Source organism: Antedon mediterranea, chromosome 10, assembly GCF_964355755.1.
Source record: "Antedon mediterranea chromosome 10, ecAntMedi1.1, whole genome shotgun sequence".
In the NCBI taxonomy this organism is placed as follows: domain Eukaryota; kingdom Metazoa; phylum Echinodermata; class Crinoidea; order Comatulida; family Antedonidae; genus Antedon; species Antedon mediterranea.
This window is the reverse complement of record NC_092679.1, coordinates 16818780-16842127: the sequence shown is the minus strand read 5'-3', so window position 1 is coordinate 16842127 and position 23348 is coordinate 16818780. Positions and strand designations below refer to the sequence as shown.

Sequence of the window (23348 nt, the reverse complement as noted above, 5' to 3'; positions counted from 1 at the left end):
ATGATAAAATTGAACGTAATTTTCACCAATAAATGCATTAAATATACGCATTATACTGAGTTTTTAGCCCTCTATTATGATTCGCTCTTTTGGCGCTCCATAGAAACAACAACATTGAACATGGAGTATGAGAAATTCACGAACCGATGTGCGAGAAACTTGTCTGTAAATTCATCAATTTAAAGGATTTATTTGTTACTTTTTGTGTGATCTCCTTCGTAAAAGTATTTTTAGGCCTAATTCTAAGGTGTGGTACTCACGATAAAGTTACTTAACCAATTTTAAGTCAAAATAAACTACAGGTGCGAAACGGAACTAGCGCCCAAAAATCCAAGTATGTAGTTTCAATACAGTTATGTGTAATAAATGGTCTGATAAAAGCGTAATATTTATACTGAAAACAATTACTATTCTGAACAAAACCCACAACAATGAAAGTGAAATAAATTCAAACTTGGAATTTCACAATATTTAAATGACAATGTGACAGCTATGTAAATGAAAATACTGCAAAATCACAATTACACCAAACAAAGAAATACAAGTATGCGGTAAAATTGAAAAAAAAATCATGAACGGGAAAGTATTAAATATACAAAAAAGTACAAATATCTTCTTAATAAGGTCATATTATACTGGTAAAAAGGGCAAAAATTACAAGCTACTTTTGTGATCAATAGCAGAATGGTCTATATTTAGAATGTCTAGCTATAATTTGATGTGAAATTCTAATTGCGGGTACGGTCTTTGATTGGGAGGTAAAATTATTATATAAAAAGAAATATTTACCTATTTTCATAAAATAAATTTGTCAAATTTAAATCTTACTGACTATTGGAATGTGTGTCAATTATTTATCCATTTTCATGGCTCTTATCATTTTTATTGTATTTGTATATGTTTTATTCTGATTTTAAAATTAAAATGTCGATGATGATGATGAAAACTTGAGTAGCAGGGACTATAAGATTGATTTAATTCTTGATATATTCACAAAGTTGAACAACCACAATTAGTCATTAAGAAATAATGTAAATTGTAAACTATTCTATTAAAATTAATGTGAAACACATCTTGTGTTAAGTGCATTATTCTGTGCAATTCTTACAGTAAAATTTTTACAAGAAACAGTGCATACTACTATATCAACAATTAGACGTGCATTCGCAATTCAAACTGTGGTCAGACGAAATGGTATCAAGTTTACAGAATTATTATACTTAAGTGCAAACACAAGTAATAGAATAGTACAATTTGAGTACAGTGACTAATAGGTAAATAAATTGATTAAATGTAGTATTGTGAGGAGACTATGGGACAAATACAGTAGTTGAATAATAAAAAAACATTCATATAAATAGGACACGTGTTAATTGTTACAAAAACAACTTTGAAAAATTGTCTTTATTGTGTTTTAGTAAAGTCAAGAAAATTTCCAATAAACATAACTTTTCAGACAACCAGCACACTTTCTTAAGTTGTATTTTAATTTTTTGTAATTGATAAAAACATACTTTTTATTAAAATTGTATATCAATTAAAAAAAAACACCAAATGTACAAAATTAGAGTAAAAAAACAATAAGCATGCAAAACTCTGTTTAAAGTAAAGAAAAATTTCATATAGCATGAATTTATAAATAAAAAGTGTATTACTATTATCAAAAAATAAAAACAAATGTGCAAAAGTAGAGTAAAGTAAACAATTACATAATAGAAATTGCCATTGTTACAATGAAAACTAGTTGTTTTATTTGATATACTATAAATTTATAGTCCTTCATCCAATTAAGAAAAATCATTTGTAAAGCAGCACTGATTATGAGCATATCATAGTCTGTATGCTATGTAATGTTAATATTAGTGATCGTGGAGTATGTCTCCCACCTACCGATTTTTATCACCCAATTCCATTAAATAAAATGACATAGGAAAAACAGGGAGTGACACTACAATATCGCTTTCTAAGGGAAAAGGGTACACAAGCAGTTCTCCATGGTTAATCTTGGTACTGGTGACTGCTAGACATTAAGTATACTTCATTCGGTTAAAATGAAAGATTGTTATTAAAATTTAGCATAGGAAATGGCAAGCCAATACAAAACAGTGCACAGATATACTGTACATACAAATAGCAACAAGTAAACATATGTTAAGTTTAAAGAGCAAGCACTACAAACAAAAAAAACACATCAAACAAGATGCAGAATGAAAATTAATTAACACACACCATTAACCATGAAGAATTCCATTGCATTGGCATCTCCTCTACTAGAGTCTGCTTGGGAAAGAAAACGAGTTAGGTGAAACAAACAGTATATGGCGGGAAAAAGCATCAGGGTACCGTACTTGCTTGAACAACTATACGCACAGGGGCGCTTAATTCGATGTGGTATCAACCTCAACGGTAATGATAGGGAATACTGGATTTTACTCCTCAACATTAACGTATGTGCCCTAAAGCGTGGTTCCCACTGGGACGCAGCGTATCAATGCGAAAACACAGTAATTGAAAGGCCAATTTCTTACCATTACATTGCATCACTAGTGAGAACCACACTTAATAGTTTAAGAACATATATCCCAGCTTTTGTAGGCCTAGGAATAGAATGTTCCACTACCACAGTGTTGAGGGTAATAGGTTCAGAGCAGAATGCTTTTAAGCACAAATGAGAAACAAGTCATTTAAACAACTTGTTTCCAATTTGTGCGGGACACTTGTTCAAGCGAGTACGGTATTGTTAGAATTGGATACACCCCTAGTTGTTTAGTCGCCAATAAAGATTCGGTAACATTGAAACGATAGACAAAAATACTGTTATGTAAAAATGTTATGTAACCTTTTTCAAAATGTTATCTCTTTAAAATAGTTTTAATTTAGGAAGTAATATAACCATTTGTCATTAATTGTTTTATCTTAGTTCCATAATAAAATCTAAATAAAGAGTTTATTTGCATTATATTAATTATTAATCATGCTTTTGTAATAATTTCAATCAAGTATAATTTAACTTTGACAAAGACAATATTTTTAATATTCTATTTTTGTTACTTACAATGTTACCATCTTATTAATTAGTTATTAATTAGTCTAAAAATGATATGATTGGGTTAGATCTCCAAAACCAAATAAATGAAAAAATATTAGTATGAACATAATTATCAACATTAAACTTTATGATACAAATAAATGAATGAAAGGGACAATAAAACTTGACACTTTTTAATGGGTGTCTATAAGTATAACCCATTAGAAATCAAATTATAACTTTATAAAGATTTAGTACTAGTGGTATCAGAGATATAACATATTTAAATATATATCTCAAGTACACCAGCAGTGAAGTCAACTGATACTAAGTATCCGTGAATGACGGCCATGTGTCTTCAGTAACATGCTTTTAAAATGACCACAGTACAGTGTTTCACTGTTGTTTTCTTTCCTTACGGTTTTTGTTTACACTCTTTCCAAGAATTGTAACAATAATCGTCATTGTAATGTTGATAATTGTGAACAAAAAAAATATGACATCATAATGTATTGAACATAAATATGATTCTCTACATGACAAAACAAAATGAGAGATAAGACTCTCTCACTTCAACATAAGGTTAAATTAACAGCATAATAAAGAGATATGGCAGACAGTAAAATGACTTAAGATTTGGTAAAGAATATGGACATAGATTTACACCGTGAATATTTCCTCTAGTCTCAACAAATAAATTTCCCTGGTCTCAACAGAGAAAAAAAAATTCCCCCCGTTTTGTTTGAAAGGAAAGTGTTCCATAATACAAGTTTCTCCTAAATAAGGTTTATCGCAAATAGCGTACGCGATGGATGATGGGAATGGTTTGGGAGCAAACATCACAACGCATACGTACGTGATTAGTTGTTTGCATGTACACGTCGCGCAATTTGCTCCCAAACCTTCTCATTTTGCAATGTGCAATGACATTTTTTTGCGAAATCAAGCGATAAACCATATAAGGGTGTCCCAAACAGCATTAACTCTACTATGGTAGTCTATATTTACCTGAGGCTGTAGGTTTAAAACACACGACTTGCCAGAGTTGATAACAAGCCGTATAGCATCAAGACTTGTTCCATATAAGTTCTTCAGATATTCTCCGTGTTCCACAAACTTGCTCGCCAATATGTCTTGTTCAAATCGTTGCCGAGGCACAAAGTAATAATCAACGCCATCTACTTCAATGTCTTTCTTTGTTCGACTTGTGTCTGAGAACAAATAGTGAAAGTTTATGAGTTGAAAGGTAGCTGTTCTATTTAATGACGGGGAGCATTGATTATTTGTACTATAACACACCTACTGTTCTATGGTAATTAATCTGCTTCCAAAATCAATGGCAAAGGCTAGATGGGGTATTAGGCCATTTAAAGGGGGTAAGGCTTTGACTATATCTGTAGGGTAGAATTATTTTAGACGGTGCACACTACAGGTTAGTTACGTACCAAGCCTTGCAGAAAATTCTCACAAAGTTGAACGTGGAATAGAGAACTATTAAATAGAATGTTTATTATAATTTAAACTATCGACACTTACGAGGCACCGCTGAAGCAAATTTATCCGAATCTTCTAACAGCTTTTGTCTTAATTCTTGTCTACCCACACTGTGTGGCCCTACAAGGACTATAGGTCGCTTCCGCTGGACGTTAGGTTGGTACAGTCCAACTTCTTCGTACGTTAAAATTTCTTCACTTTCATATTCTAAGTAAAAATATTATATAAATAAAATATTATATTTGTAATTCTGATAAAGAGTATTTGTGAAAATGGTTAATATGATTTCAAATGAGTAGAGTGTAGTGTTCCTATCAAGTCAACAACAAAATAGGCTCTTGTAGGTATAGTAGGGTAGGAAGGAGGGGTTACCGTGCACCCTCATGATGTATTTTTTTAATGTACATTTTTGTAATCCTGAATATATGTAATTAACATTTTTTGATGTTCCCAAGACGAAATATTGTCCCATGGGGTTTTTTTGGGGCCATTTTGGTGGCCATCTTGGATTTATCAAAATCATAAATATAGACAGTACTTGACAAAGACTGATCTTAGAGGTCTGATTTTGGTCTTAAATTGTTCAGAATATGCACATTTCTATGTACTATAATGAAAAGTTTTTGTTCAAAATGGCCGTAAATGCCACTTTTGACCTTTGACCTTGTTTTTACATAAGGGTCATATCTTGGTAACCCCTGGTCATAAAGATTTTATTTTTGTCTTAAATTGTTCAGAATATCCATATTTATATTCGCTTTAATGGAACATATTTTTGAAATTTGACGAGAAATATCATTTTTAACCTTTGACATTATTGCATAACGATTTTCGCAATAATTTAGGTTATTTTTGTATTCGACCTATATCTTGACAACGAGTGATCATAGAGGTTTGATTTTGGTCTTATATTGTTCAGAATATGCACTTTCCTATGTACTATAATAAAACATTTTCATGCAAAATGACCGGAAATACGACTTTTGACCTTTGACCTCGTTTTTACATAAGGGTCATATCTCGGTAACCAATGGACATAACGATTTTATTTATTTTTTTTATTGTTCGGAGTATCCATATTTATATTAGCTTTAATGAAACATATTTTTGAAATTTGATGGAAAATATCACTTTGATATCTTGTTTTAATGATTAAATGACAGTTTGGCACGCCCTACATCACGAAATTTCCAAATAAGAGGAAGGTCAAATGTATAGAGGACATATTCCTGGTCAACTTCTTGATATACAAATTTATGTTTCTGTCAAGCCCCGTCAGACTGAGATTCTGACCGCCGTAAAACGTTTAGAAGCATGCACTGCTGAGATTAGGACATGGATGGGCTTAAACTTCCTCAAGCTTAATGAAAAGACCGAGGCGATCGTATTTGGAGTGGAGTTGTGTGTTCAATTTAAGATCCTGCTGGTGCTCCGATTCATAAATAGTTACGCTCTCAAATACCTTTCAGAATGATCGACAATCAATAAGAGAAAGCGAGAACTAAGATCTAGTCATCAGGTGCTACTGGACATTCAGAGGCGCAAACATACTGTAGTTGGGGAGATCGGACTTTCAGTATTGCTGGACCTACAGTAGGTTCTGGAACCACCTATCTTTGAACATTAAACAAACATTATTATTGAGCACATTTAAGTCACTACTCAAAACTCACATTTTCTGATATTTTTGGTAGCACCATGAGCAATGACTGTTGGAATGGCGCTATATAAATCGAATGATTGATTGATTGATTGATTAGCAGCATCTTCTGACCGCTTAGTATTTATTGTATTACTAATAATAATAATAAATGAAAACTTATATAGCGCCGGTATCCTCCACCCATGTGGCGCTCATGGCGCTTTGTGCATTAACAACGTGCGAGAACATCAGCGAATAGCGACGTCTTTAGGTTGGTCTTGAAACTGTTTAGACTAGTTGAGCATTTAACTGTTGCTGGTAAGCTGTTCCATACACTTGCGGCCGCAACGTAAAAAGATCTCTGACCCCACTGATTTTTCGCTCTACGCTCTTGAAGAAGGTTTTTGACAATGATCGTAGGCCTCTGCGGGATGATTCGTAACGATCCACAAGGTCAGATAAATAAGCAGGAGCACTGTCATTTAGGATCTTGAATACAAACAACGCAAGTTTGTACTTAATACGTTGTTGAACAGGCAACCAATGCAAATCCATCAGGACAGGAGTTATGTGAGCGTTTGATTTTGTATAAGTTACAATTCTAGCTGCCATATTTTGCAAGCGCTGCAAACGTTGTATTTGAGATTTTGGTATGCCAAACAACAAGGCATTACCAATGTCAATTTTAGAAGTGACAAATGAGTGTACAATCAATTCAGCTGTTTTCTTGTTAAGATTACCGCGAATACGACCAAGGTTCCTAATCGATATGCATGCTGCTTTGGATACAGTTGTTATTTGTGCTTCCATAGTGAGATTACTATCCAGCATGATTCCCAGATTCCGGACCACCGATGAGGGAGCGATGTTAGAGTTTCCGATTCTGATATGTGTGATGTTGATTTTGGAGATGTTACATTTAGACCCGACGATAATAAACTCTGTCTTTCCATCATTCAACTTTAGGTAATTTGTTGTCATCCAATTGCGAACATCTTCTATACAGTAAATGGCATACCTCCATGGTTAGATGAGCTGGTACCAATATCTGACTATTTAAGTGTGTTAATTGGAGGTCACTTGAAGTCAATGTAAATGGAAGTCTGCCGGATACCCCCTGCTGCGTCTATACCGAACAAATCGGCACCAATTAGATGAGAGAGATACCACCTAATTTCACCACCATGGGATGCCCATTTGCATCTAATACCAATATCATATCACCAAACATTTTTTCCTCTGCAATAGGCCCACCAGACCCCCCGAGGGAGGGCCTACAAATGGTGATAGCATAGCTGAGTGAGGTACCACTCAAAATTAATGCCAAATGAACAAGTTGTGTTCATACAATACTAAATGGGTAACGACAGACTAATTGTCTGCTGCACCGCAAGTGCCAGACACCCTAAAGTTCGACTAGAGACCCCCCTTCCCACAAATGGCCTAGATTAGATATTGTAGATACCACCAGCAGCCAATGTTATATGATTTAGCACATTGTAAGAAATACCAAATGACCTATTACAGACTATCTGTACACTGCCTTGGCCCTAGAAGACCCCTCTAAAGTTCGACTAGAGACCCCCCCCCCTTCCCACAAATGGCCTAGATTGGATATTGTAGATACCACCAGCAGCCAATGTTATATGATTTAGCACATTGTAAGAAATACCAAATGACCTATTACAGACTATCTGTACACTGCCTTGGCCCTGGCAGACCCCTCTAAAGTTCGACTAACGACCCCCTTCTCCCAACTAGCCTAGCTTAGATATTGTAGATACCACCAGCAACCAATGTTATATGATTTAGCACATTGTAAGGAATACCAAATGACCTCTATTACAAACTATCTGTACACTGCCTTGGCCCTGGCAGACCCCTCTAAATTTTGACTAGAGACCCTCTTCCTCCAACTAGTCTAGCTTAGATATTGTAGATACCACCAGCAACCAATGTTATATGATTTAGCACATTGTAAGGAATACCAACCTATTACAAACTATCTGTACCCTGCCTTGGCCCTGGCAGACCCTCTAAAGTTTGACCATAAGTATACCGTGCGTAACCTTAGATATTGTAGATACCACCAGCAATCAATGCCAACATTAAAAGTCTTTTGGAGATTATGGCCTTGTGAGAAACACTCATCCACTAAATGTAAAAATTTGGGTCCGATATTGGTCTTTACGTTCTTGCTGTACGGAGGATTGAACCAAATGATGTTTCTGTTTCGGGTTTTCTTTTTGGTTGTTTGTTCAGGTGTAGCTCATGTTCATATCCATTATTTCTAAGTGCTTCTTGGTACTGAGGTATTGCTGCATTAAACGAATTTTCATCGGATGAGATGTTTGAGAGTCGTTTATTTATTGCTAGTGGTATATTGCGTAATTGATGGCCGATGATTACTTTCACGATGTACATATAATGGCGTATTGTTTGGTTTGGTGTATATGGGTGGAAGGTACCTGTCCTCAGATCGAGTGTTATGTCAAGAATACCATCCACGTGTAAAATACAATTATCCCCTTTTCTTTCCCTAAATTTTCCATTATTTAATGAAGAATAGAATTTGATTAGAAAATGTATTTTTGTAGCCGTCTATCAGTACTGTTTCCAAAATAAATTAAGATTATGAAGATGTTGACATTAATTTTGTTATTGTCTCTTCCAATTGGACAATAAACACATTCTATTGGATAAAAGTTGTTTGCAGACCTAAAAGTACTGTAGCCACCTTTAATTATGAATAATTATGTAATGAAACGTGTTATCAGACACTTTTTTTTAATTATTTATCAGATACTTTTTTCTAATTTGAGAATTGTTAAGAATTCTCGCATTATATGTAAATTATATTTAAATAGGGGTCAAAGGTAAAAAATGACATTTATTGTCAGTTTTTTAGGATAAATCATCATTACAGTGGATAGCATGTATATTCAAAAGTTTTTTATAAAGTCTGTAATTTTCCCTTTTTCTCAGCATGTTGTTATTTTATTTACATCTTTTAAATTTATTTTTACTTTAAAACAGAAAAAATTCTTACTGTATGAGAATTCTGTGGAAGGTGTTAAATGTGACAATTGATAGTAACATTTATGATCATTGTTTTAAATAAATAGTCATTAGAGTGGATAGAAATATGTATGTTTTGAACAATCTTAGACAAAAAAAAATTGTTACCGAGATATGGCCCTCAAGTGAAAATAAGGTCAAAAGTTGTATTTCATTAAATGTTATATAAATATGGATATTCTGAACAATTTATGACAAAAATAAAGTCTTTATGACCAGGGATTACCGAGATATGACCCTCGGGTGGAAACAAGGTAAAAGGTCAAAAGTTGTATTTCCTGCCAACTTTCAAAAATATGTTTTATTAAATCTTATATAAACCCCGGTGAACTGGTTCACACAATAGCCCATGTATCAGGGGGATTACCACCTATCTGATAGGACAGTGATTAATTCATTATTGGTAATCCTTGGCCACATTGCCTAAAGACATAAAATAAAATTAAAATAAATAAAATGACAAAAATAAAGTCTTTATGACCAGGGGTTACCGAGATATGACCCTCGGTTGGAAATAATGTCAAAGGTCAAAAGTGATATTTTCCATCAAATTTAAAAAATATGTTTCATTAAAGCTAATATAAATATGGATACTCCGAACAATTTAAAACAAAAATAAAATCGTTATGACCATTGGTTACCGAGATATGACCCTTATGTAAAAACGAGGTCAAAGGTCAAAAGTCGTATTTCCGGTCATTTTGCATGAAAATGTTTTATTATAGTACATAGGAAAGTGCATATTCTGAACAATATAAGACCAAAATCAAACCTCTATGATCACTCGTTGTCAAGATATAGGTCAAATACAAAAATAACCTAAATTATTGCGAAAATCGTTATGCAATAATGTCAAAGGTCAAAAATGATATTTCCCGTCAAATTTCAAAAATATGTTCCATTAAAGCGAATATAAATATGGATATTCTGAACAATTTAAGACAAAAATAAAATCTTTATGACCAGGGGTTACCAAGATATGACCCTTATGTAAAAACAAGGTCAAAGGTCAAAAGTGGCATTTACGGCCATTTTGAACAAAAACTTTTCATTATAGTACATAGAAATGTGCATATTCTGAACAATTTAAGACCAAAATCAGACCTCTATGATCAGTCTTTGTCACGTATCGTCTATATTTATGATTTTGATAAATCCAAGATGGCCACCAAAATGGCCCCAAAAAAAACCCATGGGACAATATTTCGTCTTGGGAACATCAAAAAATGTTAATTACATATATTCAGGATTACAAAAATGTACATTAAAAAAATACATCATGGGGGTGCACGGTAACCCCTCCTTCCTACTAGACTAGTATCATTATTATATGGTATACATATATATAGTATACACCAGTTTCGTGAAGAAATAAAGTTTATATATATTTCATAGAGTCCTTTTCTTGGGCCTCTGTCTTCCATGAGACTTCTTTTCCTGTTTCTATGCGTCTGAAAACTTTAATTGTTATTGTTAATTTTGAGGCAGCTTTAAAATCTTGCATTTTTAACTTGTATTTTTCTTAATTTTCAATTATTTTATTTTTACTGAAAAGTGCATTGCTTTTACCATTATGCACTAAAGCCTCAATTACACACAGATTTCCTCATCTTTATCGTTTCAAATTAATTAATTAAATTTCAGTATATCACCGGGCGGTTTAGAATTAATGCTCTTTGCCTGATTTGTTTATATATATATTTATATATATATATTAGAATTAAGCTTAGAATTAATTATCAATGCTCACATAAAATATAATTATTTTTCACCTTTAAAAACTCACATTTTTAACTTTAACTTCCTTAATTTAATGGCATTTTATTTTATGTTAATCTCATTAAGGCTTTTACCAACATGAGCTAAATCCTCGAATATTATTTAATTAATTATTTATCCCCACATGAAAAAAACTGATTATAATTAAGCCCAGAATTTTCCATAGCCATATATAATATAATTATTTTCCGGATTCCAATTTCCAAAATGTTTAAAATGTACATGTTTAAAAAGGTGAACATTTTAAACATATTTATATTTTGAAAATTTTCTGGCATAGTTACTGAAGTTTTTAATCATAACACGTTATATAATCCTGAATTAATTTTAAATTAAAAATTAATTAATTTATTTTCATCGCACGAAACCGATTTTAATTAAGTTAAGTTCCGTTTTTATATATAATATAATTATATTCCATGTTAATCAAAAACGTTACCATTTTCATTTGCATTATAGAGCACTTTTTTCTTCTTCTTTTTCTTCTTTTTTGATTTGCAGCCGCACATTAGCTTTTTCTGAGGCTCTGGATCATCCTGTAACGTTTGTTTCATTGCTTCTCGTCTGTAAACACAAAATTTAAAAAATCACAGCTCTGATATTTACAGAAAATGTCCACAATAACGTTTTCATTTGTATAGCACAATTTCAATGACCATTGCTCATAAGGCTGTAGACTTTGACGTTACACTTTTCGATAACATGCTTCTCCCTAAAGCTCTGACTACACTATCAAACTAGTTTGACAAAAAAAAGTATGATGTATCAAAATATGGCAGTGATATGCCTAAATATGGTAGTGATATGACATTATCATGTCCATACAGTATATGGGCAAATCACATTTTTGTTGTCACATAAAGTTTTATAGTGTAGATAGAGCTTCAATTCAAGGTCACATTATTAGTCAGGTGGCTTAGCGACTTAATTGTTACACGGCGGACAAAAGGGCCAAATTTGGCATGAGGCTTTGTTTTGACCTACTGATTGATTTTTGCCTAGGAGCCACCGACATAGTTTCCGATTTTTCAAGATGGCGGCCATAATCCAAAATGGCCAACAGTTATTTGGACTATCTATGTTCAGAACTATGAAGCAAGTGAGTCTTAAACCCTTGCCTTGTTTACCGTTCCACATAACATAATTTATCCATTATATACAGTAAATCATAATTAATAATAAGTAATAAGTATATAAGTATATTAATATATACAAATGTACAAATAATTTCATCTGGTTTCAGCTTAGAATAAATAGCTGTTCATCATTATTAATAATAAAAATCAATAAAACTACTCGATAGTAAGGTTTATTGAATTAACTATTTTATATTATATGAAAATCGTATCATTTATCTATCAATTAGCAAGTAGCAATTAACAATAAATTTGTATGAAAGATAAAGTTGTTTATCATTGCACACGTTCAATACTACATAAATGTAATGACGTCAAAGACCTTTAATGACAAAGTACTGTAATGAAAAAAACTAATTGTTGCGATTATTGTAATGTTAATAAATCCAAAACAATCATTCACGTATTATAGTAATTTATTGATTTCTTCCAGACATATAGGTTTAATATACTGTATATCAAAGTGAGGCTTTCAAAGCATCTTTAGTTTTATAAGACCATTGCCAATTGCAGAGAAGTTTTTATGCTAAAAGATTCATGTCCTTGGATGGTACAGCTAATGTATATACACTCTTTGTTTTTCATTCTGCAAAACTGAACAGGGACCAATGTACCAGTATCCTAACATTTAAATCTTCAAACTTAACAGCAAAAAAAATATTTGTAGGTCTTTAAATTGGGAAGCAATTCAATACAGTAAAACCTGTTAAACAAAGTGTCAACTGAATGAGGTTTGCCGTGTGTTACTAATAATAATATTTCCCCTTTGTTTCACAGGAAAGTGTCCCTATATTAGGAGTGTCCCTGAATTGGTGTTGACTGTCATATTCAAACATATTTTTCTACTCTTTTCTTTCAGAGGTTTGTGTCCCCTTAATAGAGGTATCCCAAAGAGGGGTCTACTATATAATACATAATGATTATATTATAAAGCTCTGTCTACACTATCAATCTTTATGCGACAAAAAAATGTGATGTGCCTATATATGGACATGATGATGTCATATCACTACCATATATGGGAATATCTATTTCTAGTATATATGGCACATCGCACTTTTATTGTCAAACTAGTTTGATAGTGTAGACAGAGATTAACAAGTGAACATTACAGACAGATAACTTACTGCTGTGTAAATGATCTACTGGGTATAAGGCCAGCTAATATTTGATCTTCTTCACCGTCTCTGTAAGCCTGCCACCAGCTATTATCATCCTGGTTGATAACATGTAAAATATCTCCCTTTTGAAATGATAGGCCTAGCTCTCGACAAGGAATGTACTCATCATCCTCAGGATCATAATTAAAATGGGCTCTCACATGTACCTTTAAATAAAGAAATAAAAAGTTTGACAATCAGCTATAACATATATGACAATTTAGGGATTTCCAAATTTAGTACTCCATGCAAATTTTAAAAATATACAACTTCAATATACCTAATAACGACCGATTATAATCCCATGCTCAAAGATAATCCCACCACTAGACTATTTTCGGACACAAGAATTTTGTACATTTTATTTTTAATGCAATCCAATTTTACAATAATCATGCCTCTACTTTCCTCGAATGTATACCCAGGCCACTTGGGACTATAATCGTTCATATGTTCTATAGGTAAACAGATTGTATTTTATTTTTATGTATATTTGATTACAAGCGCTTGTAATTTCATTGGATTGTTGAAGATAATAAAGTGTCTTATTAATATAAGCTCTGTCTACAAAATCAAACTAGTTTGACAAAAAAGTGTGATGTGCCCATATATGGTGGTGATATGCCTAAATATGGTAGTGATATGACATCATCATTTCCATATATGGGTAAATAACATTTTTTGTCACAGAAAGTGTGATAGTGTCGACAGAGCTTTAGAAACTGTTGATTTTCAAGACAATTGAAAGTCTGGATTTTATACAGAAAATAATGTGGATTTTGAAGGAATTCTGGGTTAAGGGAATTGAGAATTATATTATGGTCAGTTTTCTGTCTGTATTCAATTTTAAAATATGTCTGCTGTATTCTTGAAAAGGTACAGTATTACACAAACCAAGACACCTGTGATAACAACTATAGGTCTTCAGTACCTGATGTTGAAACACAATGGTTTGTTATGTAAACTCTTTACTATATTTTATGTTTATTTTTATATACCTTTTTAAATTATCAACTCAAAATTATGATACTGTAGGACAATTTAATACAGTACCTGTATTACCATGTTGATAATGATTTTTCTTTTATATTTTTGAAATAGTTTAAGAACCTGTATCCATCATATAATGTATTGTTTTGATGTATTATGTTAAATTGGATGCACCACTTCTGTGTGTGCCACCGATGCAAAGGTGTCATTTCCTAATAAATTATTATTATTACAAGACAATAATGAAAATCACTCAGCCATAACGACAAAAATGGTAGCATGATGTCATTACTTATACATGTATACTCTAGCATAGAGATCTCTATGACTCTAGTAACAACAATAAAATCTATAATACAAGTGCATATAAAGACATAAATAAAAACACCCAAAATACATTCTAATAATTAATCACAAGTCTAACAACTATAGCATTCACAAAATCTGTTTACACACTAACAGTTTAAACAATGATTTATGGTCTGCCTAAACAAACGGATTAATCATTATGAATTATTGATTGAATGAGTAATACTATAGTTTATGGTATGAAGAAAATTGTGTCAAATATAATTTAAGTTCCATGATTTTTAAACCTGTGGTAACTGCAAAAATACCTAAATCAAATCGATTATTGATTAAGATTGTTTAAGATTATTGTCCCCCTAACACATAATTTTTCGTTGTTGAATATGCCATTTTAATGTCACATAATAGTTATCCATTTTGACCAAATATTGGATCTAAACAAAATTTATTTACCTGAAAAAACTAATTTAAAGCAAAAAAAAGTCAAATTTGCTCTCAGTCAATGGATCTTTGGTTGAATTTAATCATTAATATTATTTTATAAGTTAAAACATTTTTTTTTCCATTTTTTTTTCTATGGAAGTGATTAACTTTATTAAAACTATAAATGGCCTATTCAAAGTCTGATTTAATAAATAAATTTTTAAAAAATTGGTAAACATGAGTTCATGGGTTTTTGGTTAAATTTAAAAATCATTGTTGTTTGTTTTGGGTATTTTTTTGTGTGTAGAGTATGTATTATATTACTATTATTAATTGTATTAATTATTGCTTTTATAGTTGGATTGTGCACAATATCTTTAACAATCAAGTATTTTGTATACTTTAGATATTGCAATAATGTAAACACTGTAATAGTACAATTATTAATACCGTGTGATATGAATCAGATACATCCTATTTAATGAAACAAAACAAACTTAGAACTAGAAAACAAATTGACATTTGGATCATACCATTTTAGACAAAGGGGTGTAAACACCATTTTCAGAGATTGAGAATTATATACATTTAAAATGTTTACAAAAAAACCTTTATATTATCTAGCATTAAAAAAAAATTCCATCTTTATTGATGCGTAAATGTTCTATTGTGAGTTACGACCTAAATTTTGAAATAAGTCAAATTTAGAAAATGCAAAACCTGTAAATAGTTCCACACGGATCTAGTTTTTCTAGCCGAACTTCAACGTCAAAAGTTTATTTTCATCCATCATAATTTAAACCTATTATATTATATTAATGGTTAACCTTTTGGAATTCATCCTACTATTGATTTATTTTTTCTTCTTATTGGTCTGCCCTGATTTAAACAGTTTAATAAGTACCATCTAAGGACTGAAATTAAAATGATTATACTTACAACATTTTCTCCAACTTGTGGTTTTGAGTCTCTCGATGGAATTAGTAAGAAAGTTAACGTTCCAGATAACGAACCCTAGAAAATTATTTTAATTTAAAAATTACATAATATAGAGAATATAGATAAAATACAAAATAATTAAAACAGGACTGGAAATAAAGCTTTTTAACTCCTTCCTAATTTGTCGCAGTCACCCAGCCTACAAGTCTTTTGCAAAACAATAACAAATTCTACATTAACATATTTTAATTCAATAAAGGTATAATAAACACAAAACTCAATAAATAAAAGCTATTTAGCATTGCAATAAAAAAAATGTACCAGAATTATTTCATGAGTTTTTTCAGCATAAACAAGATTTACATACAGACCAAATTAACTCACCATGAGGAGGTGAGGTGAGTCCCGTGTTCTCTGAACGTAGGGGAATGAGCTGTTAGGAGCTCATTGTACTAAGCCTCGGCATTATGTGGTAGGGTGGCCAGTTCCTTTCCATGCCGCCTTTTTTCTCCCTAGTATTTTCAACCAGGTACTCATTTTACAGCTGAGTGAACTGGGAGTTGTCGGGCAGTAACTCACCATATATTCACAAATTTCATTTACTGATTTCCCCTTGATGTCTTGACCATTTATTTCCAATATTTCATCACCTTCATGGAGCAGTCCACTTTTATCTGCAGCACCTCCTTTAACTATGCGCCCTATGTACACACACTCCCCCTGGTTTAAAATGGTTGCGCCCTATAAAAATAATAAGTATTTGTGTGCATTACTGTTGCACTATATTTACAAATAATTTCTCATACTATTACTTTATAATAAACGATTTGTTTTTCTTGTCTTTATTTGCATATTTAAAGATGTATTGTCCCCGTAAAAAATAATTTGTTAAATATTTTTTGTTGAATATGCCATTTTAACACTTTCACCACCAGGCATTCAATAAAGGAAGTACCCCTCACCGCCAGCCATTTTAGATAAATATACCTGTTTTTCAAAGCTCATAGCAAAGGTGTTTGTAATCAGAATAACATGCAATATACACTCAAATAATGAGATAGAAATAAACTTTCCAATGGTACCAAACACTTTATTGAAATAAAACTGTAATACCACATAATTGTACAAAGAACTTGGCTCACTTTTAGCACTTTAGGCTCAATCGGAGAACAAAGCAGAGATAATGAGGTTTTTAGCCTGGCTGCACTGTCTGTCAGTGTCACGTTTCTCAACCTATTCTACAAACTAGCCTAGGCTAGGCTAGCTAAATTATCTCCAATTATTTATTACATTTTATAAACCAGATTTAGGTACAAATATACCTTCATCATCTGGGGATAATAAATACTCATTTTCAGAGTCAGAGTCGGCAAATATTTCTGCAATTGCTTCGTCTGCAGTAAAGCACATTATGTTGTTGGATACGGATAGGACGCGATGTAGGCCAGCTGGGTCAATGGCACTAGGGGTTAATAAAGTATCAAAATATTTACGGTCCAGATCGATTTGGATGTTGAAATTTCTCCATGCGGTCCATATATACCTGATCTAACAAATTGTGCAATAAAAAGTCAAATTGGCGGTGAAAGTGTTAATGTCACATAATTTAGTTATCCACTTTCGCCAAAAATTTGATCTAAACAAAATTTATTTACCTGAAAAACTGTAATTTAAGCCACAAATTGCCCGCCAATGGATTTTTGGTTGCATTTAACCATTTATTATGTTATTTAGTGAAAACATTATTTTTTTGGTCTTTTTTTTCTATGGAAGTGATTAACTTTATTAAAACTAAAACATACATTATTCAAAGTCTGATTTAATTAATTTTCATTTTTCATGTTTTTGGAGGACAATACACCTTTAAACATGTTTTATTAAAACGATCTACCAGTTTGAATCATATAATCTATTATTATCAGTTTGAATCATATCATGACCTATTATCAGTTTGAATTAATCATAATCATAATATTGATGAATGCACATTAATTTAAACAACGTAGACATAATCATCATGACATTTTCATTATTTCAGCTGCTTCTTTTATTCATAACACTTGTCAAAGGTTAATTGTTGTTTATTTTTTATTTGTGCATCCTGTTCACCTTTACCAGTCACCTAGGTAGGCCTACATATTGGTAGTGGCGATTAACCTTGTATAAATTTTGTTTATTATTTCATGTCAGGTACTTTGGTTATCTATTATCACTATTCAAAATCATAAAAAAAAAAACACAATATCCTATAAAAACTATGTAAGCATTATAATAAGCGAGTGAGTGGCCATAACATCGGTAAGGGTTCGAGGCTCAGTCGCTCCATGGTTCTGGTATTAGAATGATTCATCTCGGATAACTACTATAAAGGCTTAAGGGTAGGTCCAGTGTACACATCTAGCTCATGTGCACTTTAAAGAACCTAGTAGTACATCTTTTGAGACGAGTAGGGGGTTACCCCGGTGTACTAGTACATCACATCCACTGATCATAACGGGGCCATCTGGGAGACCAGTCTTTGACTGAAGAGGTTGCGCAACATAAATAAATAATAACAAATAATCATATAGCATTATTACCAATGGTTCTTCACTTTTATCAATGCGGACAATTTTGACAGAATCTTCCGTGACCATCGATTGTCTTTCTAGATCATCTTCCTCGGCCAACATCTGATTCATGAGTTCTTCTTCAGCAATGTCATCATGAGCTTTGAGAACGCACTGAAACAAAATTATTTATCTTACTCTATGTATTACATTATACAAAGAAGGAAATCTAAAATAGATTGATTTTGATAAAACTTATATATTATTAATATTATCATACAGTACAATGAATATGAAAGATAGTATAGTACTAATAAGTTTATGAGTGTACAGCGTATAATGGTATGTGGGCTAAAAAAATTGCATTTGGGCTAATGAAATGGCATTTGAGCTAGTGAAATGGTATTTAGGCTAGTGAAATGGTATGTGGGCTACAGTAGTCAAGCGGTATTTCGGCAGTCAGGTGACAGTTGGGCATTTAAGTGGCATTTGGACTAGTAAAGTGGTATTTGGACTATTAAATAAATGCACATTTGTACTAGTAAAATGATATGTGGGCTGGTAAAATATGTTTAAATCAAAATTAAATAGATCAAATAGACTAAAATATCTGGAGAAACAAATCATTCAAATCCCATAGTTTTTTGGAAAATGAGAATTGTCTCTTATCTACAAAGTTATTATAATAATAACAATGAAATGACAATTATGGAAACCAAACTAAAACACTCTCTTTGCAGGTGGTACAGTGTAGAATAGTATATAATATTAATAAAGAATACTGACAAAATAAAGCATGATGATGTCATCTGATACCACACACAGTAGATGAAAGCACAATAAATTCCCAGGGTTATGATGCATTAAATGCATGGATTGTTAAGCCTGTGATAGGTCAAGCATAAATGTCAAACAACTTGGTATTGGTATACTGTACAGTACTGTATACTATATCCAGCACAAATGTCTTCATGGCTATGGCTTATACTTTAGCGTGTGCTTTATGTGTTTTTAATACAAAGTGGCGTCTGTACAAATTCCACTCATCTTAGTCAATCCAAGCTAATTACTATCAACATTAGGAGAAAACCAGGCCTACTATTTTACAACTTAATTTTGGTGTGTTACTGACTAGGCTAGAAACCTGAAAATCATTTTAAAATTAATGTAAGATATTGTTAGCTCTGAGAATTTAGTATAGTCTTAATAGGTAAATATATACAGTCGACTCAATATCGAACTTGCTGAACATTGTCCCAAACTTTTCTTTAGGAGCAAAAGGTCCCAAATTGATTTTTACTATTAGAAATACATTCCGAATATCAGACTTTACAGAAAACCAGACATATTAGGCCAGCCCAAAGGTGTCTGGTATTGGGAGAATTAGGCCTTGATCGCACAGGACTTACTTGAAATTAACCAAGTTGTCGGGTAAATTAACCAAAAAGATCTAATTCGATTGTTGGCTACATATTCCCTTAAGGTTAAATTGACCAAGCACAATGTTAATTTTAACAACCACTGCCTGCCCAGTAGAACTTAACATGGTCTTGGAAAAAAAACAATGCTATAAAAACTCCAATGACATTGCCATATATTGGTAAACCCATGGTAAAACTAATAAATATCAATTCAAGTGCAAACATCGGTCAATTATGATGACATTTTTCCTTGTTCAAGTTCATTGTGAAGAAGGTTTTAGAAAAAACATGAAAGAACTCTTACCTTCATGTTCACACTATCAAATAACCACCTCAGTTCATCTGCTTCCTTGCTATCGTTGGTCTGTAAAACTTCACGGACATCTTCCAACAACACCACCGAATGGTCAACCAACGGGTCACGATTGCCTGACCTTACAACCTCCATCATCTTGTTATGAGTCGTGACAGAATCTTGTACATGTTTGGTTGTGAAGAGGTCTTGCAGAAAGCTGACATGCTTCTGGTCTTCAATACTGGTTAGCTTCTTTTGAACTTTTTCTAATGTTTGCATCAAATCTTCTAAACCTATCATGAGACATAAGGGAAAAAAACATATACAGTATATGAATCAATGGCGGATCTACATTAGGATTTTAAAATAGGAGAAGAGGGCAGATGTCAAAATGATGAACTTAAACTAATGTCCATTAAATGTCATATCTTTTGCACCAGCATTTTAAAATATTTTGTTGGTGTGTGTGTGTGGGTGGGCAGATATCGGGGGTTCGGCTGTGGTTTTGCTAAAACAAGCTATGAGAATTATTAACCCAATTTTTTTATGGTGGGTGGTAGAAAAATAAAAACCTCTGGGTGGAAAGAATTTAGATTGGGTAACCCATTCGCCTCCATATACTATACAATGCACGCCTCTGCTTATAGTTGATGTGTGAATATTATTTACAATGTGATAACAACATCTTGTTAACATGATTGTATACAGTACATTGTAGTTTATTAAGTTGCCCTTTTGGTGACTCACAACATACCTGGTGAATCTAATTGCAATCAAGTCTTCACAAGTAATTTACAACCCTAAAGTCAAAGGTCAAGTGCATGTAAACTAATTCCTTTAGTTCAAATCACACTATTCAATTGTTTATATTATTCTTTCATGTTAATAAAAACTGTACAAAAGCTGGTAATAACTGATAAGTATTTACGATAAATTGTAAAATAAAGCATTAAAATTGCTTGGTCAGAGCGCCAGGCTAGTGTTCTGGAGGACATTGGTTTGAGTCCCACCTGGGAATAACATGCACATTGTGGTGTTCTCAATGTACTGGGGAGGTACACATAGTACAATTTTAACATCAGTTATGTAAAACATCTTTAATGAAATAATTAATGTAATTTACACTAATAAACTTTTAAATTTGATTTCCTTGTTAAAAAAATAAATAAATAAACTAAAAACTACTCAACAAAATTTAAATTAAAAAACGTGATTGGCTGAAATGGCATCAGGTGACTACCGCTTTGAGGATCAAAAATGTTTTTCTCAAGAAAAATATAGTTCCCTCAAAGATTTCTTATATTACACCTTTAAACAGGCAATATCTTTTTTTTTTAAATTCTACATTAAAAAACTTCTTTTTTTTTTAAAAATCAGATGGCAAAATTAACATAGAATATGGTTGGTAGCAATTTTGATATTAAAACTTCATGTTCTTTAAAAGAAATTTTGATTTTGTAATTCATTATTTTTTATTTTTAAACACAATCAATATTGTTTACTTACCAATTGTTTTTGGTGGCTCAGGGGGCGTTTCTTCAACTTGGTATTTCATACTTGGATTCTGTTGTGTTTGTGTTTTGTCACTAACCGATGGGTTTATTTTGCTACTGTTGTTTGTGTTCTAAATATAATATTTCACATAAAATATTTTTATATATTTTTTTACAATTTTATTCAGGTATAAAAATACAACCAAAGGGCTAAACGTATTGTATTTACAATGTAAAAATATAAAAATTGTAAACTACTATTGTTTGTGTTCTAAAAATAATATTTCACATAAAATATTTTTATATATTTTTTTACAATTTTATTCAGGTATAAAAATACCACCAAAGGGCTAAACGTCTTGTATTTACAATGTAAAAATATAAAAATTGTGAACTACTATACTGTGTACAAAGAGCATTTACAATGATAAAATGTAAATATAACAACAAATAAAAATAGAAGAACACGATAAGACAAATATAAATTTATATGAAAAATATATGTGCTTCACTGCTTTACAGTATAATATTCTCCATTTTGTGTAAGTAACTCTCACTTGCAATGATGAAGGGCTAGTGTTGCTCGAAAGCTCTGCAAATTTTTCTAGCTTTTTTGCTTTATCGTTTTGATATAGCTTTTTGCCTAAAATTATTTTGTATCTCTAACGCATTGTCATTTTTTCAGTAACCTGCCTTTGGATTAAAAAAAATATACATAAATAAAAGTTACTTCCGAATTGCGAAAAAATATGGCCGACTCTGGAATACCACTGGCCAAAAAAAAACATCATAGACAGAGGACCAGGCGACTACATTTATGAATTGAACAGTCTGGAAATTAAGTAAATAATTTAAAGATGAAGTAAGAACATTACAGTAATTCAAGTAGCTCAATTATTTTGAAATCTCCTACCTTATACTTGGTTGATACATCATGTCCGTTCTGTGGTAAAGCCCCATTTGGAACTTGTGTTGCTGATTCTGGTGGGTTTTTCATACCACTCGCAGCGACAAAATCTGCCGGGCAGTCTACTGCCATCTCCCTGAACGCTCCCTTTGGGATAGTATCAGCAGAATGGTAATCCTTCTGCTGCGTGTTATCATTTTTCTGTTGCGTTTTTTGCGTCTTTGTGCGCATTGTAACCACAACCGGTTCATCGTGTCCGTTTATTAGCTCATCTTCGAATGCAGCATTGACAAAGCCAAAATTATTGTCCGATTTATTTGAATGATGGCCGTTTAACGTGTGTAGTTCAACATTATCTGTTGTACCTTGAGAGTTTTTACTTAGTAATGGTGCGTACGCACCTTTGTCTGAGATTGACACATTTGCTCTTGCTGTAGAGTCTGGGGAGTTGGAAGAACTGTAGGTAGTCTGTTCATTTAAACCATTCTCTTTGGCTGGCTGTAAAGGTGGCATGGTGGCCATATCTATGGTCGTCACATTCTTTTGTGCAGTAAGTTTAGCTAGCTTCTCTTTTGCATTAGTGTCTACTGCAATGACGTAGGCTTCGTGAACGTTATTCTGCCCAAGCGAACCCCCTGTAATAAAAAAAAAAAAACAATTAGTATTGAATACAGACGGACTTTTTAATTTTAAGTCTGGTGTAGC

At 32.3% G+C, this 23348-nt stretch overlaps 1 protein-coding gene across 3 annotated transcripts in view; it reads right to left on the bottom strand.

The window, feature by feature from the left end:
* LOC140060754 (protein PALS1-like) overlaps positions 1 to 23348 on the bottom strand; it is a 59755-nt gene that overhangs the window by 7351 nt on the left and 29056 nt on the right. For 2 of the 3 annotated variants that reach the window (XM_072107091.1, XM_072107093.1), the window contains 11 exons: positions 22650 to 23278; positions 21750 to 21867; positions 20253 to 20536; positions 18558 to 18701; positions 16558 to 16719; positions 15979 to 16053; positions 13285 to 13484; positions 11461 to 11585; positions 4565 to 4729; positions 4037 to 4239; positions 2230 to 2277 (listed from right to left, as the gene is read on the bottom strand). In XM_072107091.1, the coding sequence (XP_071963192.1) occupies positions 2230 to 2277; positions 4037 to 4239; positions 4565 to 4729; positions 11461 to 11585; positions 13285 to 13484; positions 15979 to 16053; positions 16558 to 16719; positions 18558 to 18701; positions 20253 to 20536; positions 21750 to 21867; positions 22650 to 23278 (2153 nt within the window). The remainder of the gene's footprint in view (positions 1 to 2229; positions 2278 to 4036; positions 4240 to 4564; positions 4730 to 11460; positions 11586 to 13284; positions 13485 to 15978; positions 16054 to 16557; positions 16720 to 18557; positions 18702 to 20252; positions 20537 to 21749; positions 21868 to 22649; positions 23279 to 23348) is intronic. The other variant, XM_072107092.1, reaches the window with a different exon arrangement.